This window comes from Mytilus edulis, chromosome 12 (genome assembly GCF_963676685.1).
Source record: "Mytilus edulis chromosome 12, xbMytEdul2.2, whole genome shotgun sequence".
NCBI lineage: Eukaryota > Metazoa > Mollusca > Bivalvia > Mytilida > Mytilidae > Mytilus > Mytilus edulis.
Genome location: NC_092355.1, coordinates 59410451 through 59424178, shown reverse-complemented (window position 1 = coordinate 59424178; position 13728 = coordinate 59410451). Strand labels below are relative to the sequence as shown.

Here is a 13728-nt window from a genome sequence, read left to right as displayed (position 1 = left end):
CTCAATTAGTCAACAACAAAATTATTAGTAATATAAAAGATCAAAGGAATTTCTTTTTGCAAATATTGCGATGACATTAGTTTCACAAAAATCAACTCTCATTTTTTGTATGAAATACCTCCTAAAAAATTGCAATAACTTACATCTTACATGTGTGTACATTTTTCAACAGAGACAGAAATAAATGAGCACAATATTTTCTGAATTAACAGTAAGCTTTGAAATTCCACCTCTGTTCAACAAATGAAAGCAGCATTTAAATCTGTTTAAACTAGGGATAAACATTTCAACACAAATTCTTTACAAGGCTTAAAATTAAGCACTATAGAAATGCACTACAAATTGTCTCAAGATGATTCCAATTTACAGAAGAAAGCCGTCAGATCTACGTTTTTCCAAAAAAAAATTAAAAAACAAACAACTCTGTCAAAACAATAAAAGAAACCAATTTGCAGAAAAGATCTAAAATAATTCTGAAGTTTTAAAAGAAAAAAGCGATGTAAAAACATCAATTTTGACAAGTTGGTAACATAAAGAAATACCTTTTCCAATACCCTTAATATGATATACAGATCAGTTAAACGTTTTGAGTACCTGATAATTAGCACTGCAAATTTAAAGCATTAAAGTGAATGATAGATGGATCTTTTAAGTGTTTTAACAGCAGGACAAGATAACACACCATTCATCCATTTTGCTGATGCAGGTGAAAGTTTGATGGAGTTTTTTGTTTACAAAGTTTGAAGTTTAATCAGTAATGAAACATTTATGATGTTTCTGTAATAAAATCATTGGCTGCTGGTATTTTTTAATTGAAAAAGAAAGGAAAGAAGGAATGCACTGTAATATCTGTCGAGTTGTTTCTCATAATGTAATAAAGGTGATGGGAGTTTCTCTATATATTGTCAATTTGAATGTTACCCTCTAAATTCCTTGATAGGCCAATAAATTATAAATTCTGTTTCTAGTTTCCTAAAGAATCTTAAATTTTAAAGCCGTAGAGCACCAGTAAAGTCCAGAATATTTCAACATGTGATAAACTAAAAAAAAGAAAAAAAGAAAAAAAAAAGGTTATGGTACTTAGCTAATTTTTTACCCATCTTCAAAGATTTCCCAGACTTTTTATAAATATGTGAGTAAGAACATTTTGTGTGCAAAGCTATCTGATCATTTCTTAGAATATCAGTACAAAAACATCACTTGATAGGGTTCATAGGATACCAGTTCACAACCAGAATCCAGTCCTAAGTACATAAACTTACTTCCCCTTGTAATCTTTAAGAACACGGTTGGAGTAAAACATGCCAGCATCAGCCATATCTTTGACAAATGGTCCTGGTGTTGGTGCCTATCAAATAAATACACGTACAAAGACATGAAAGTTACATTAATATGTACTCCATCTATTATTTTCATATGCTTCTAGAACACACCTGTGAAATCATTGACATCTAGAGCGTGGTTTAAGTATGAAGACTGTTGTACAATGAATTTGTGTTGAAGATTTTATGAGAGAATTTTTTCTCCCAAAATAAAACAAACTATATAATCATACTATAGGCAAGGATGACAAATGTAACTATGCATGGTACTTATAGGACACAGAGGCATGATGATTAATTTATTGCAGAAAGAAGAAAAGCGACACACAAAATGAGGTCTTCTCATTTAATAGTATATTTATAAATATGCAAATGATGTATGTTCATTTTTTTGTGAAGGGCTGAAGGTCGGTTCTCTCCAGCTTCTTACACAATTAAAATATGGCTGTCATGTCGAAAATCAATCAATTTTTTGTCAAGGTTCTAAATACAACAGCTTACACATTCATTTCAATTCCATGGCAACCTGTTTTATTGTTGAAAGAAAAATCTGAGTTCCAAACCCTGCTTTACTAGAAAATGACTGAAATTTATATGTCACCTAAATCACTATTCATCAGAGCACACTCAAAATATAACAATGGCCTTATAACACAAACTTTACCATGAACCTTAAAACCACTTGACTTTCACAGTTGATTCAATCATTTATATCTATAAACTAATAATACATTATTCATGTGAAGTATTTATGAAAATGTGATTAGAATATATATTACTAATTATATATCAGTCAAAAAGCATCTTTAGTCTTTGGTTTTCTATGTTGTGTCTTATGTACTATTATTTGTCTGTTTGTCTTTTTCATTTTTAGCCATGGCGTTGTCAGTTTATTTTCAATCTATGAGTTTGACTATCCCTCTGGTATCTTTCGTCCCTCTTTTATAGTATATGGAAAAGTGTAATTTTTTCACTTATCCGTCTTTTGTTCTTGGGAGTATCTGTATTTATACTGCAACTAGTTGTGTTTATTTCCTAAATATAGTAACACAGCTATATTTTGTATAATGTCAATTTCATCATGGAACACTTTCTCCACAACCAGGGGTCCATTATGGGATGAAAATAAGTTTGACATTAGTGTTTTGATTTTAAAAGTTATCAATGTATTACATGTATTAATTTATGTTGAAGTATTAAAACAATATTAGGTCAATGTCATATAACTATAAACTTTTTTGTACTCAGCACAAAACTGAGGAAGGGCTCGGTAGAACCTCCTCCTTCCCCAGTTCCTCTGCCTCATACAAAAAGTGTATATTTTCCTGACATTGACCTAATATTGTATATTTCTTTTCATATCAAACTCACCACAGAAACCCATCCAAGAGCTGACAAAGATTCACTTAGGACTGACAAATGGTTGAAAAACTGACTTCCACGGTTTCCTTCTCTAAAATTCTGAAATTAAAAATAGTTTACTTAGTATAAAAATCAAAAGACAATGATTGACACTGAGACAGCTGTATTAATTAAGCTGCCAGAGACCACAAGATTACTTGTTTTTTTTTTTTTTTTTTGGGGGGGGGAATGTTAGCAACTATGGGCTATCATTGATAGAGAGACTGGGTGATACGGATTTCTAAACAAATGGGCTATAGATGTCAGGGCCTCACAGGGCAATGGAAGTCATGGAAGTGTTCAGGTATAAGCAATTCTATTTATATTTGTGAGATAACAATAAATAAGAGTTCCAAAATCCATAAGAACAGTCAGTGAATTTATTTTTGTTAAAAAAAAAACTAACATCATATGAATAAATAATTGTTATCAAAGGGAAAGACCCAGGATAAAATATATACAATTTCATCGCTTTAAAAATAGCAGGATTTTTTTCTCATAAAGAATGAATAAAAAATCTCTTAAAGATCATAACTTCATAATTAGGTAATAAAAAAGACTAGATATGTCATAAATTATTAGAAAGTGTATTATTTCTGATTTGCAAAAGATTAAACAAAGAGAAATTGTCGGACTTGAAAATTTCAGAAGATCAAAAGAATATATGGAAAATAATAATTAACTTCATTGGTATCCGTGGTAATGATTTTTTAATTCATAAAACATTAAAAGATGGGTTAAACAAGACCATTCCTAAGAGGTTTTTAAACGATACTTCATTCAGATAGAAAAATTATCCTTCACATTGAGAATTACAAGAATTTATAATGTTTAATGTTGTACATTTTCCACCAAATTTAATGTTAACTCTTAAAGTGCAAGAATACTTTATTCATCAAAAGGTGCTGTGATTGACATTTTTAACAATTTTTTTTGAAATTTTGGAAGATATAGAGCAATCTTCATAGAGTGTTGTAAAAGTTAAAATAATTCTGATATTTTTCTGGAATGAATGGTAAAGAAGGCATAATTGTAAGGCAGATCTAAAACTAGAGAAAATGGGGTTATTATTGTTTGTAAGAGTTAATATAAAATCATGATAGATACCAGAGAGGGAGTACATTGTAAGAGGGGTCCTGTTCCTGAAATCCTGGGCTTAAAATCATGAAATCCCAAGGTCCCGAATTTCAAAAAAAGAATTCCCAGATCCCTAAAGAATCCATCCTGAAATTCTAAGCTTAAATACACCTGATCGCGGAGTCCTGAAAAAGGTCCTGCCCTCCCTCATACCAGGATTGTAATTTTGTATGCCAGACATGCAATTTTTCTGAGTGACCCTTCAATCAAAAACAGTAGGAAGTTCATCTGATGAGCATTGAGGACCCAAAATTCCTTAACATATTGACAGTTAGTAACTGGGTTAAATCATCATCTTTATTCATAAAATAATTCAAATCAAGTATGTAATCTTAATGTAATCATATACAAATATAAACTCAACATTTTTCAAAAGAGGTTTTATTTTGGCTGTCCTGTTACCATTTTCAGAAGATATTTTTTGGCTATAATGGTTTTCATGAAAAACTAAATAACTTCCATATATATATATATTTTCTTTTAATGGTTTATGTTTCATTTTTTTCTTTTTTTTTTTCAAAACAAAAACTAAGTTTTGACAACAAATATGCATATCATACCATAACGATGTATTCCAATTTTTATTGAAATCCCAAAAAAATTTCTTATCTTTTTCTCACAAAAATTAACTCTTGACATTGAAAAACAATTTTGAATACTGTAAATTTAGAAATCATTGAGAGGTTTTTATTATTGCAAAAAATGCAACAATAATTTAACCTCGGATTTAAGTTTTTTTTATATGAATTAAACAAGATTTTTAAAAAAAATGGTAAATTAAAATAGCATTTAAGTCTAAAATTGCAAAATCGCAATAATAAATGCATGCAATAATTTCTAAATTTACAGTAGTGTACTATACCTTTATATCAATTTAGTTGTAATTCTTGATCATATAAAGCTATTTCTCACAATTGCGCATGGTTAAATTTTTAAAAACAGTATATTCAAACCATTTTTTTTTTTAAATCTTTGACACCTTCACTTAAAATCACTTAAAAATACTTTATTACATCTATAGATCAATTTTTGTTAAAATCCTGTTGTAAGAAATCATTTTTCAAATTTAAGATTTTTACAACAAAATTTTTTAAACATATGTATGCCCCACTTTATATGTTTTAAAAAGTCAAATTTTGACAACAGGAAGCGATTTAGAATAGCTTATTATACCTATATATCAATTTTTGTTTAAATCCTTTCACAAAAAGATGTTTCTTAAAAGTTTTGATTTCTAAATTTATGAGAATTTTTGCACATTTTACTTTCCACACCTGGAATCATTTTAGAAAAGGATATTATATCAATGAATCAGTTTTCATAGAAATCCTAGAAAAAAGTCTTGTTTTTAATAACAGAAAATTTTAACTCAAACTAAAATAAGCATAAATCAATTGTCATTGGGAATCATTTTGAATAGCATATTATAAAATTTATGTCATATTTTTTGCATATGGCCAACTAAAATTAATTAGTAGATTTTCATCCAAATTTTTGAAAAAAATGGGGTGGGTGGGAGGATTTTATTTTTTAAATTTTATTTTATATGAAACCTTTTTGTCATGTGTTATTCATATATGCAAGTGTAATAATAAGCTTATATCATGTAAATACATCCATAAGATATCGTGTATAAGATAATGACAATCAAAACCAAGGGGTAACCAAAGACTCATAAAACCAAAAGATATTTACATCAACAGTTACAAATAATAAGTAGGAAACAACATGAACTCCACTAAAAGCCAGGAGTGAAATCAGGTGCTTCGGAAGGGTAAGCATTTCCTGTACCGTATACGGCACCCGTCATGTTATTTGTTTGTTCAGTTCGGTAAGGATGGAAGGTTGTTATGACTGAGGAAGAATATCACTGGGATATGATTTCTGACACACTTTTGTCATAATGGCCAATCAGCTCATGATGGCGACCATAAAATTGCTTGAGTGATGACCTTAATTTGATTGATTCATAGCCCTGTCTTAGCAACTTTTGAGAAAACAGTATTCCTCGTTCAACAAAATCAACGTACTTTGAGCTATAGCTCTAGAGTAACGTAACAATTGAGACAAATATACTCCATATGCTGGTGCCGCTTTTTTTCAAATTCATAAATATATATCTCTGATCTGTTCTGCATGTAATTGCCGCTTTAGAAACCTATTGATAGTAAACAGCAGAAATGTGGAGAAGTGCCCTCTTCAGTTGGACTACCTACATCAAATGTATATTGCTTTCTAAGCAATGTTTGCTTTCTCAGCAATGTTTTGTTGTCCTAATAAAATGAAGCAAATGCATTGGTATGCAACACAAGTACGATAAGTACAGAATAAAATGAAAACTCAAACAATGTTTAAATAATAGGATTGGTCCTTAATATGCAAGATGCAAATATAATTACAATGTAGAAAATAAAGTACGTTGTTTAATGACTCTATCGTGGGTATTGGGACAGAGGATGTTTTCTCTATTTCTGCAAAAAACGAAACTAAGGCTAAATCTAAATCTAAGAGCTTGCTATCAATTAATAAATTAGAAATGAGTATGTTTGTTGATTTGTTTAACTCAATATACGGTCACCAATCTAAAAAGTTCATGCTTGTGTTAATTTCTTTATTCCAGTCAAATGTGTTCCACGATTCTAACGCTTTTGGGTTTCATTCACAGCCCAAATTTCTTGACACAAAGTCATTGCATAAATAAAATAAATCCAAGGTGTTTTTCTCACAAACATTTGTGTCATTTGTGACATACGGCGATTTGCGTTCTTGGGCACAGGGTATTACTCGTAACCCGAATATTTCACGCCCTTCTCGTAATCAATCTTTATTCTCGGTAAATGATGTTGTCATCATAGATCAGCAGAATATATCGACTTAATCATTCAGTAAGAATACACTAAGAAATACGAAAACCGAAATTTGAAACAGGAAGTTTTACATGAAACGAAATTATCGACGGTTACTGGTAATGGAAATGAACAAAATCCGGAAATCGTATTTTTTTCAAAAATAAAAAAAATCGGGGCGGGAAGATTTCAGAGGGGCGGGCGGGGATGAAAATCTACCAATTAATTTTAATTGGCCTATCTGTTAAAAAATATGTTTTTCAAAATTAGCAATTTTCAACAAAAAACACATGTTTTTTTTTTATCACAGTTATGTCCAATTTTCACTAGAAAAAACTAATGAACCTTTCTTTTAATTTACAGGTATAAACACTGAGCATAAAAATTATAAAATTGGTGAAGACAATCTTGACTTATCTTACACCAAAGACACACTGATGGACAGACAGAGCAATTGCCCTAAGGGACGACATCAAAAGATCGATGTAGGATAAAAAACTTAACTCAAATAATTTGGGGGTGGGGTTGAAAGTGCTGATCTAAAATTGATTTTACATATTAAATACATATTGATCAATCAGTTTTCCCCAAATTAAGTTTAGAGAGGGTGTAGGGGTCAGTGAAAAAACTATGTGAATCAAGTTTCTTATCCTTCATTGAATTTTTTATGTCGTTCCTAATTATATCAGTTTTATAAAATGTTCATAACTTTACATTTATGTGCACAAGCTTTGGATTTATAGGTAAATATAGAATAAAAGCCTTCTTTTAATATTTTGTAACACAATTTCAACAAAAAGAATAAGGAGCATGACAAGCATTGGCAGAGAACATGGAGAAAGAGCTTTTGTATAGTTAGAAAATTTTCTCATTACAGGTAAGAGTTATGCCTCTTTTGACAGAGTCTCACCCATTCAAAATGAAAAGAGCCTCCCCCTTTTCTCTTAAATGTACATACATTGTTTTATCTATTTCTTTATAAAGTTGGACTAATGAAGTAAAGCCTCTCTTAGGTAAGGAGAATTTTTTCGAAGCAATATGCTCTTTATTTTATACATAAATTGTCTTTTGGTCAACAACATGGAAAAAGAATGAGTAGTTAATTTTATAATTTGTTTAATTTTCATAAAATTTTGACAATTAAAGTATTTACTTTGACCCTTTGACTAAAATATAAAAAAATCAAAAAAATTGAACCAACCGTTTAATCAGAAAAATTACACTGGTATCTCAGTTAGCAGTTTGACAAACACTCATTTTGATCATTGAGAAGCTTAATATTCCCTTAAGAACACATCATTAAAACGTTCTGCTGATTTTACAGAGTTATCTCCCTGTAGTGTTAAGTACCACCTTAAGGACATGCTGAATGCTAATAAAACAATCCAAACTTAAAATATGAGTTTTATTTTACAAAAATATCTTATTGCAATTTCGGCCATAATAAAAACATCACAATAAATTCATATTTTTTGTGAGAAGATGTGGTATGATTGTCAATGAGACAACTTTTCCCAAAAAAAAATCTGTTCCAGGCAGACCTAACCTATATCTAAAAAGATATACATACCACTGCAGCACTAATACAGTCTGATAAAGGCTGTAACAGCTTGGCTAAATCTCCCTGTAAAATAGAGTAAACAGAATTATCATCACCTTACTATGAATTTATTATTATTCCTCTAGATCATAGGGTACTACTTTCAAATGATTTCATGGATAAACATGATAAAGGTAAACTGCAAATCAAATTGTAAAATGAACTTTTTTTTTAAACTAAAAAAATAGATGACCATTTCATGCTTTGTCCTATCTATTTATAATATAGAATAGTGCGGAATATATGACCGTTTTGGAAGCCCTGCAATGAAGTATGAATTTGACTCTAAGACTAATGAAAGCATAATTAAGCAAATAAAACAAATCAAACATCCACAAATATATAATTCTACTTCAATCCATGAAAAATTGGTAACCACAAAATTGTCTATAAATTCACAGTACATTCACTTACACATATTTTCTATTTGAGGAGATATATTCTACAGTAACAGGTTTTAATAAACAGCTGCGCCATGAGCGCATGATACGCCCGATGTCTTATGTGGAAGTCTTATGCAATAATCATAAATAGTTTATGAGAAAGTTTTAAGCAATAACCATATATTGTTTTAGAGACACGGCGGGACATGTGAAACCCCCAACCCTGTTTTTTTTTACAAAAACTAAATATTACCAAAATAAAATTTTGAATCACAACCAAAAAGTATACAGATCTTTAGATTAATATATCAAAGAAGTGTGTAAAGTTTTAAGCAATAATCATAACTTATTTTTGAGATACGGCGCGACATGTAAAAAACCCTCCCCTGTTTTACAAAATACTCAATAACTCAAAAATAAAATTTTGAATAACCACTAAAAAGTATACAGATCTTTAGATTAATAGAACAAAAAAGTGTGTAAAGTTTTAAGCAATAATCATAAATCGTTTTTGAGATACAGCACAACATGTAAAAAAAACCCTCCCCCTTTTTTACAAAATACTAATAACTCAAAAATGAAATTTTGAATCATCACCAAAAAGTATACAGATATTGAGATTAATATAACAAAGACATGTGTAAAGTTTTAAGCAATAATCATAAATAGTTTTTGAGATATGGCGCGACATGTAAAAAAACCCTCCCCCTTTTTTACAAAATACTCAATAACTCAAAAATGAAATTTTGAATCATCACCAAAAAGTATACAGATATTGAGATTAATATAACTAAGAAGTGTTTAAAGTTTTAAGTCATAATCAAGAATCGTTATTGAGATACAGTGCGACATGTGAAAAAAACACATCCCTGTTTTAGTTATAAAGTGCCGTAACTCAAAAAGTTTAAATCTTATTTTCACCAAAAAGTATACAGATCATTTGACCATCATAAGAAACAACTATATTAAGTTTCATGAAATTTGGATAAGTCGTTCTCAAGTTACGGTGCGACATGTTTACGCCAGACAGACGGACAAACTGACAGACAGACGGACGGACGGACACCTGACATTTGTATACCATAATACGTCTTGCAAAATTTTGACGGGCGTATAAAAAAAGACAAGTACATGTACTTTTTTCTGAAAAAAACACCTCTTAAAATCTAAAAAAAAGTGTATTTAATTATCATGACGGGTTTTATTTTGTCCCATTTTGTAGAATTTAGATCTGTCAAAGATAAAGAAATTCCTATTTTCACCGTGTATCATCGTACAGCAGATATAGGTACTAACCAAGCGGGCGTGAGCGATTTTTATCTTACACGGTAACGAAAATCTTCGTTTCGTTCACATAATATCTATGTTTACTTCAATCTAAACATAATTGCTGTTTTAAGAAATGATTTGGTCGTAGGTTGATGATTAGAGATGTCTCATTATTTTCCCAAAACAAGAGGGATTACTAAAACATTGTAAAAGCATGTGCAAATACTTGTCAAAGAAGGTGGCCCTCGTCTCATCCGATATAACTCTTTTTCTGATAAAAGGTCAATGTGTGTGTGTGTAATAAATATAGCTGTTTCAATAATTGGCATTGAAATCTTTCATACATGTTATTTTTCGATATATTATCCCTAAAGAAGAGTGTACGGTGTTTAGGTGACCACATAAATCCTTATGTACTGTGCATAGTTAAGTTGTTGTACACCGTACACAAAAACTTTATTTTCATACTTGTTTATTACCCAAAAAGTTAAAGGAATAAGTAATCACAGGTAGGTTTATGATTGGTAACTATTACTGTTGCCCTGTATTAGGTTTCTTTCAGATAAAACATGTAAATGTCTCAACAACTGTATCAAAATTGAAAGTTGGTGTTGACATTCACTATTTGCGCATGTACAAGTTAATTGTTCTTATTAGAATATCAAAGTTGTTTCATGAATAGCAAAAAATTTGATGCGAAAATTATTTGGGAGCAGGAATTTCAAATGTTGAGAAATGTACATTGAATATCGATAAAGCAAAACAAAGATTTTCGTTACCGTGCAAGGTCAAAATCAATCATGCCCGCTTGGTTTAAGTACCTATATCCGATGTACTGATGATACAAAGTGATTTTATCTTAAAACTAAATTACAATTAGATGCTCCCCTCAAACTGACTATACCTAAACTTTGTTGATTTTGACCAGGAAGGACATTGCAACTACACTTGATTCTTAGCAGCATCAACTTCATGAACTTGTTTGCTATGCAAAACTTTGAAAACAAGATAACTGCACATGCACTGAATGCTTCTTTACAGGACTGAGTTCAACCTTTTGCCAAAGTAAACAAGATAAAGTTAAGAATGTCTCCATGTATACAGAACTAATTCAAACCTTTTGACAAAGTAAACAAAACACATGTTAAGAATGTCTCCATACAGGACTGATACAAACCTTCTCACAAGGTAAACAAGATGCATGTTAAGAATGTCTCCATGCAGGACTGATTCAGACCTTTTGACAAGGTAAACAAGATGCATGTTAAGAATGTATCCATACAGAACTAATTTAAACCTTTTGACAAGGTAAACAAAATGCATGTTAAGAATGTCTCCATACAAGACTGATTCAAACCTTTTGACAAGGTAAACAGTTGAAGATGCATGTAAGGAATTTTATTCATTTTTAATGCATTTTTTATTTTTATGTGTATTATTTTTTTAACTTCTCTGTAACCTTTGTACTTGCATGGTTTTATGAGAATAAACTATCTATCTATAAGAATGTCTCCATACAGGACTGATTCAAACCTTTTGACAAAGTAAACAAGATGCATGTTTAGAATGTCTCCATACAGGACTGATTCAAACCTTTTGACAAAGTAAACAAAATACATGTTAAGAATGTCTCCATACAGAACTAATTTAAACCTTTTGACAAGGTAAACAAGCTGCATGTTAAGAATGTCTCCATACAGGATTGATTCAAACCTTTGACAAGATAAAAAAGATGCATGTTTAGAATGTCTCCATACAGGACTGATTCAAACCTTTTAACAAAGTAAACAAGATGCATGTTAACATGGTTAAGAAGGTCTCCATACAGGACTGATTCAAACTTTTTGACAAGGTAAACAAGATACATGTTAAGAATGTCTCCATACAGGACTGATTCAAACCTTCCGACAAGGTAAACAAGCTGCATGTTAAGAATGTCTCCATACAGGATTGATTCAAACCTTTGACAAGATAAAAAAGATGCATGTAAGGAATTTTATTCATTTTTAATGCATTTTTTATTTTTATGTGTATTATTTTGTTAACTTCTCTGTAACCTTTGTACTTGCATGGTTTTATGAGAATAAACTATCTATCTATAAGAATGTCTCCATACAGGACTGATTCAAACCTTTTGACAAAGTAAACAAGATGCATGTTTAGAATGTCTCCATACAGGACTGATTCAAACCTTTTGACAAAGTAAACAAAATACATGTTAAGAATGTCTCCATGCAGGACTGATTCAAACCTTTTGACAAGATAAACAAGATACATGTTAAGAATGTCTCCATACAGAACTAATTTAAACCTTTTGACAAGGTAAACAAGCTGCATGTTAAGAATGTCTCCATACAGGATTGATTCAAACCTTTGACAAGATAAAAAAGATGCATGTTTAGAATGTCTCCATACAGGACTGATTCAAACCTTTTGACAAAGTAAACAAGATGCATGTTAACATGGTTAAGAAGGTCTCCATACAGGACTGATTCAAACTTTTTGACAAGGTAAACAAGATACATGTTAAGAATGTCTCCATACAGGACTGATTCAAACCTTCCGACAAGGTAAACAAGATGCATGTTAAGAATGTCTCCATACAGGACTGATTAATGTTTTTTTGACAATGTAAACACTATTTAAATAAGAATCCCTATTCAAATTAGATTTTTAAATGAATGGTTTTTTCATCTAATGTATTTTATTTTCACCTTGATCACTGTTGACTTGTAACTGTCAACCAAATGATGACTGACAGGTGTCTTCAGGTGAAAATGATGACATTTAAGATGCAGAAACACTATCAGACACTTAAATACCCATTAACTTTAAATGAATTATCTTCAATAAACAAACATCATAATACCTTAATTGATTTCACTACTCAGACTTTTGACCTTTTAAAATTATCAACCATATCATTTTGTAAATGTAAATAATGCATGGCTAATATGCAGTCAAACAAATTTCCTGATTTTATAAGAGACATGTATGCCAGTGTCACCTTTCAATAGAGGTTAAAACACATAGCTATTACAATAGGGCTGCAGTTCCTGATTGATTGATTGAATGATTGGTGTTTAACATCACTTTCACAACTGTGTGTAATAAATTTTGCATCACATAAAGGATGAAGATTTGAGAATACGAGTCTGTATTGCTGTTATTTTCAAGAATCTTTCTAAGTCAGTGTAGGGACTGTAACTCATTATAGAAGACTCACAAAAGATACTTTAACATGAGCTGGATGTCAGGGAAAAATCTATAACTATATGTTGAAAAATGACATATAAGGGTAAAACTATGTGACCCCAATCACTTTGTGGCAGGGCCATACAAATAAAATGTAAAGTTGATAAAATTATTGCCATTGTTTTTCATAATATGGTGCACAAACTCCTTATTCTTAGGAGCACCACTTTACTATCAAATTCTGGATATGCACCTAAACATGCTAAAGTTAACAGCCATGACAGTACTTCACTGCAAGCTTTTCAAACTACAGATAATGAGTATCACACTTACATCAGCTGGTTTCTTGCTCTTGGAAGCTACCACTAGAAGTTGTCTCTGTTCCTGGAAGGCTTTGGAAACAATTTCTCCCTAAAAATAAACATAGGGTGACCATTTAAAATAAAATGAAAAATTAATTCAAAACCTTGAAAAAATTTCAGAATTAAATACAATGTTTAACATGTTTAAGAATAACAAAATACTTTATAACCATCCATGGACCGACAAGGGCATTACATGTAGGTCATACTTGT

At 30.7% G+C, this 13728-nt stretch overlaps 1 protein-coding gene across 5 annotated transcripts in view; it reads right to left on the bottom strand.

The window, feature by feature from the left end:
* LOC139499586 (adenylyl cyclase-associated protein 1-like) overlaps window positions 1-13728 on the bottom strand; it is a 68063-nt gene that overhangs the window by 31809 nt on the left and 22526 nt on the right. For all 5 annotated transcript variants that reach the window (XM_071288334.1, XM_071288335.1, XM_071288333.1 and 2 more), the window contains 4 exons: window positions 13487-13564; window positions 8277-8330; window positions 2694-2783; window positions 1263-1348 (listed from right to left, as the gene is read on the bottom strand). In XM_071288334.1, the coding sequence (XP_071144435.1) occupies window positions 1263-1348; window positions 2694-2783; window positions 8277-8330; window positions 13487-13564 (308 nt within the window). The remainder of the gene's footprint in view (window positions 1-1262; window positions 1349-2693; window positions 2784-8276; window positions 8331-13486; window positions 13565-13728) is intronic.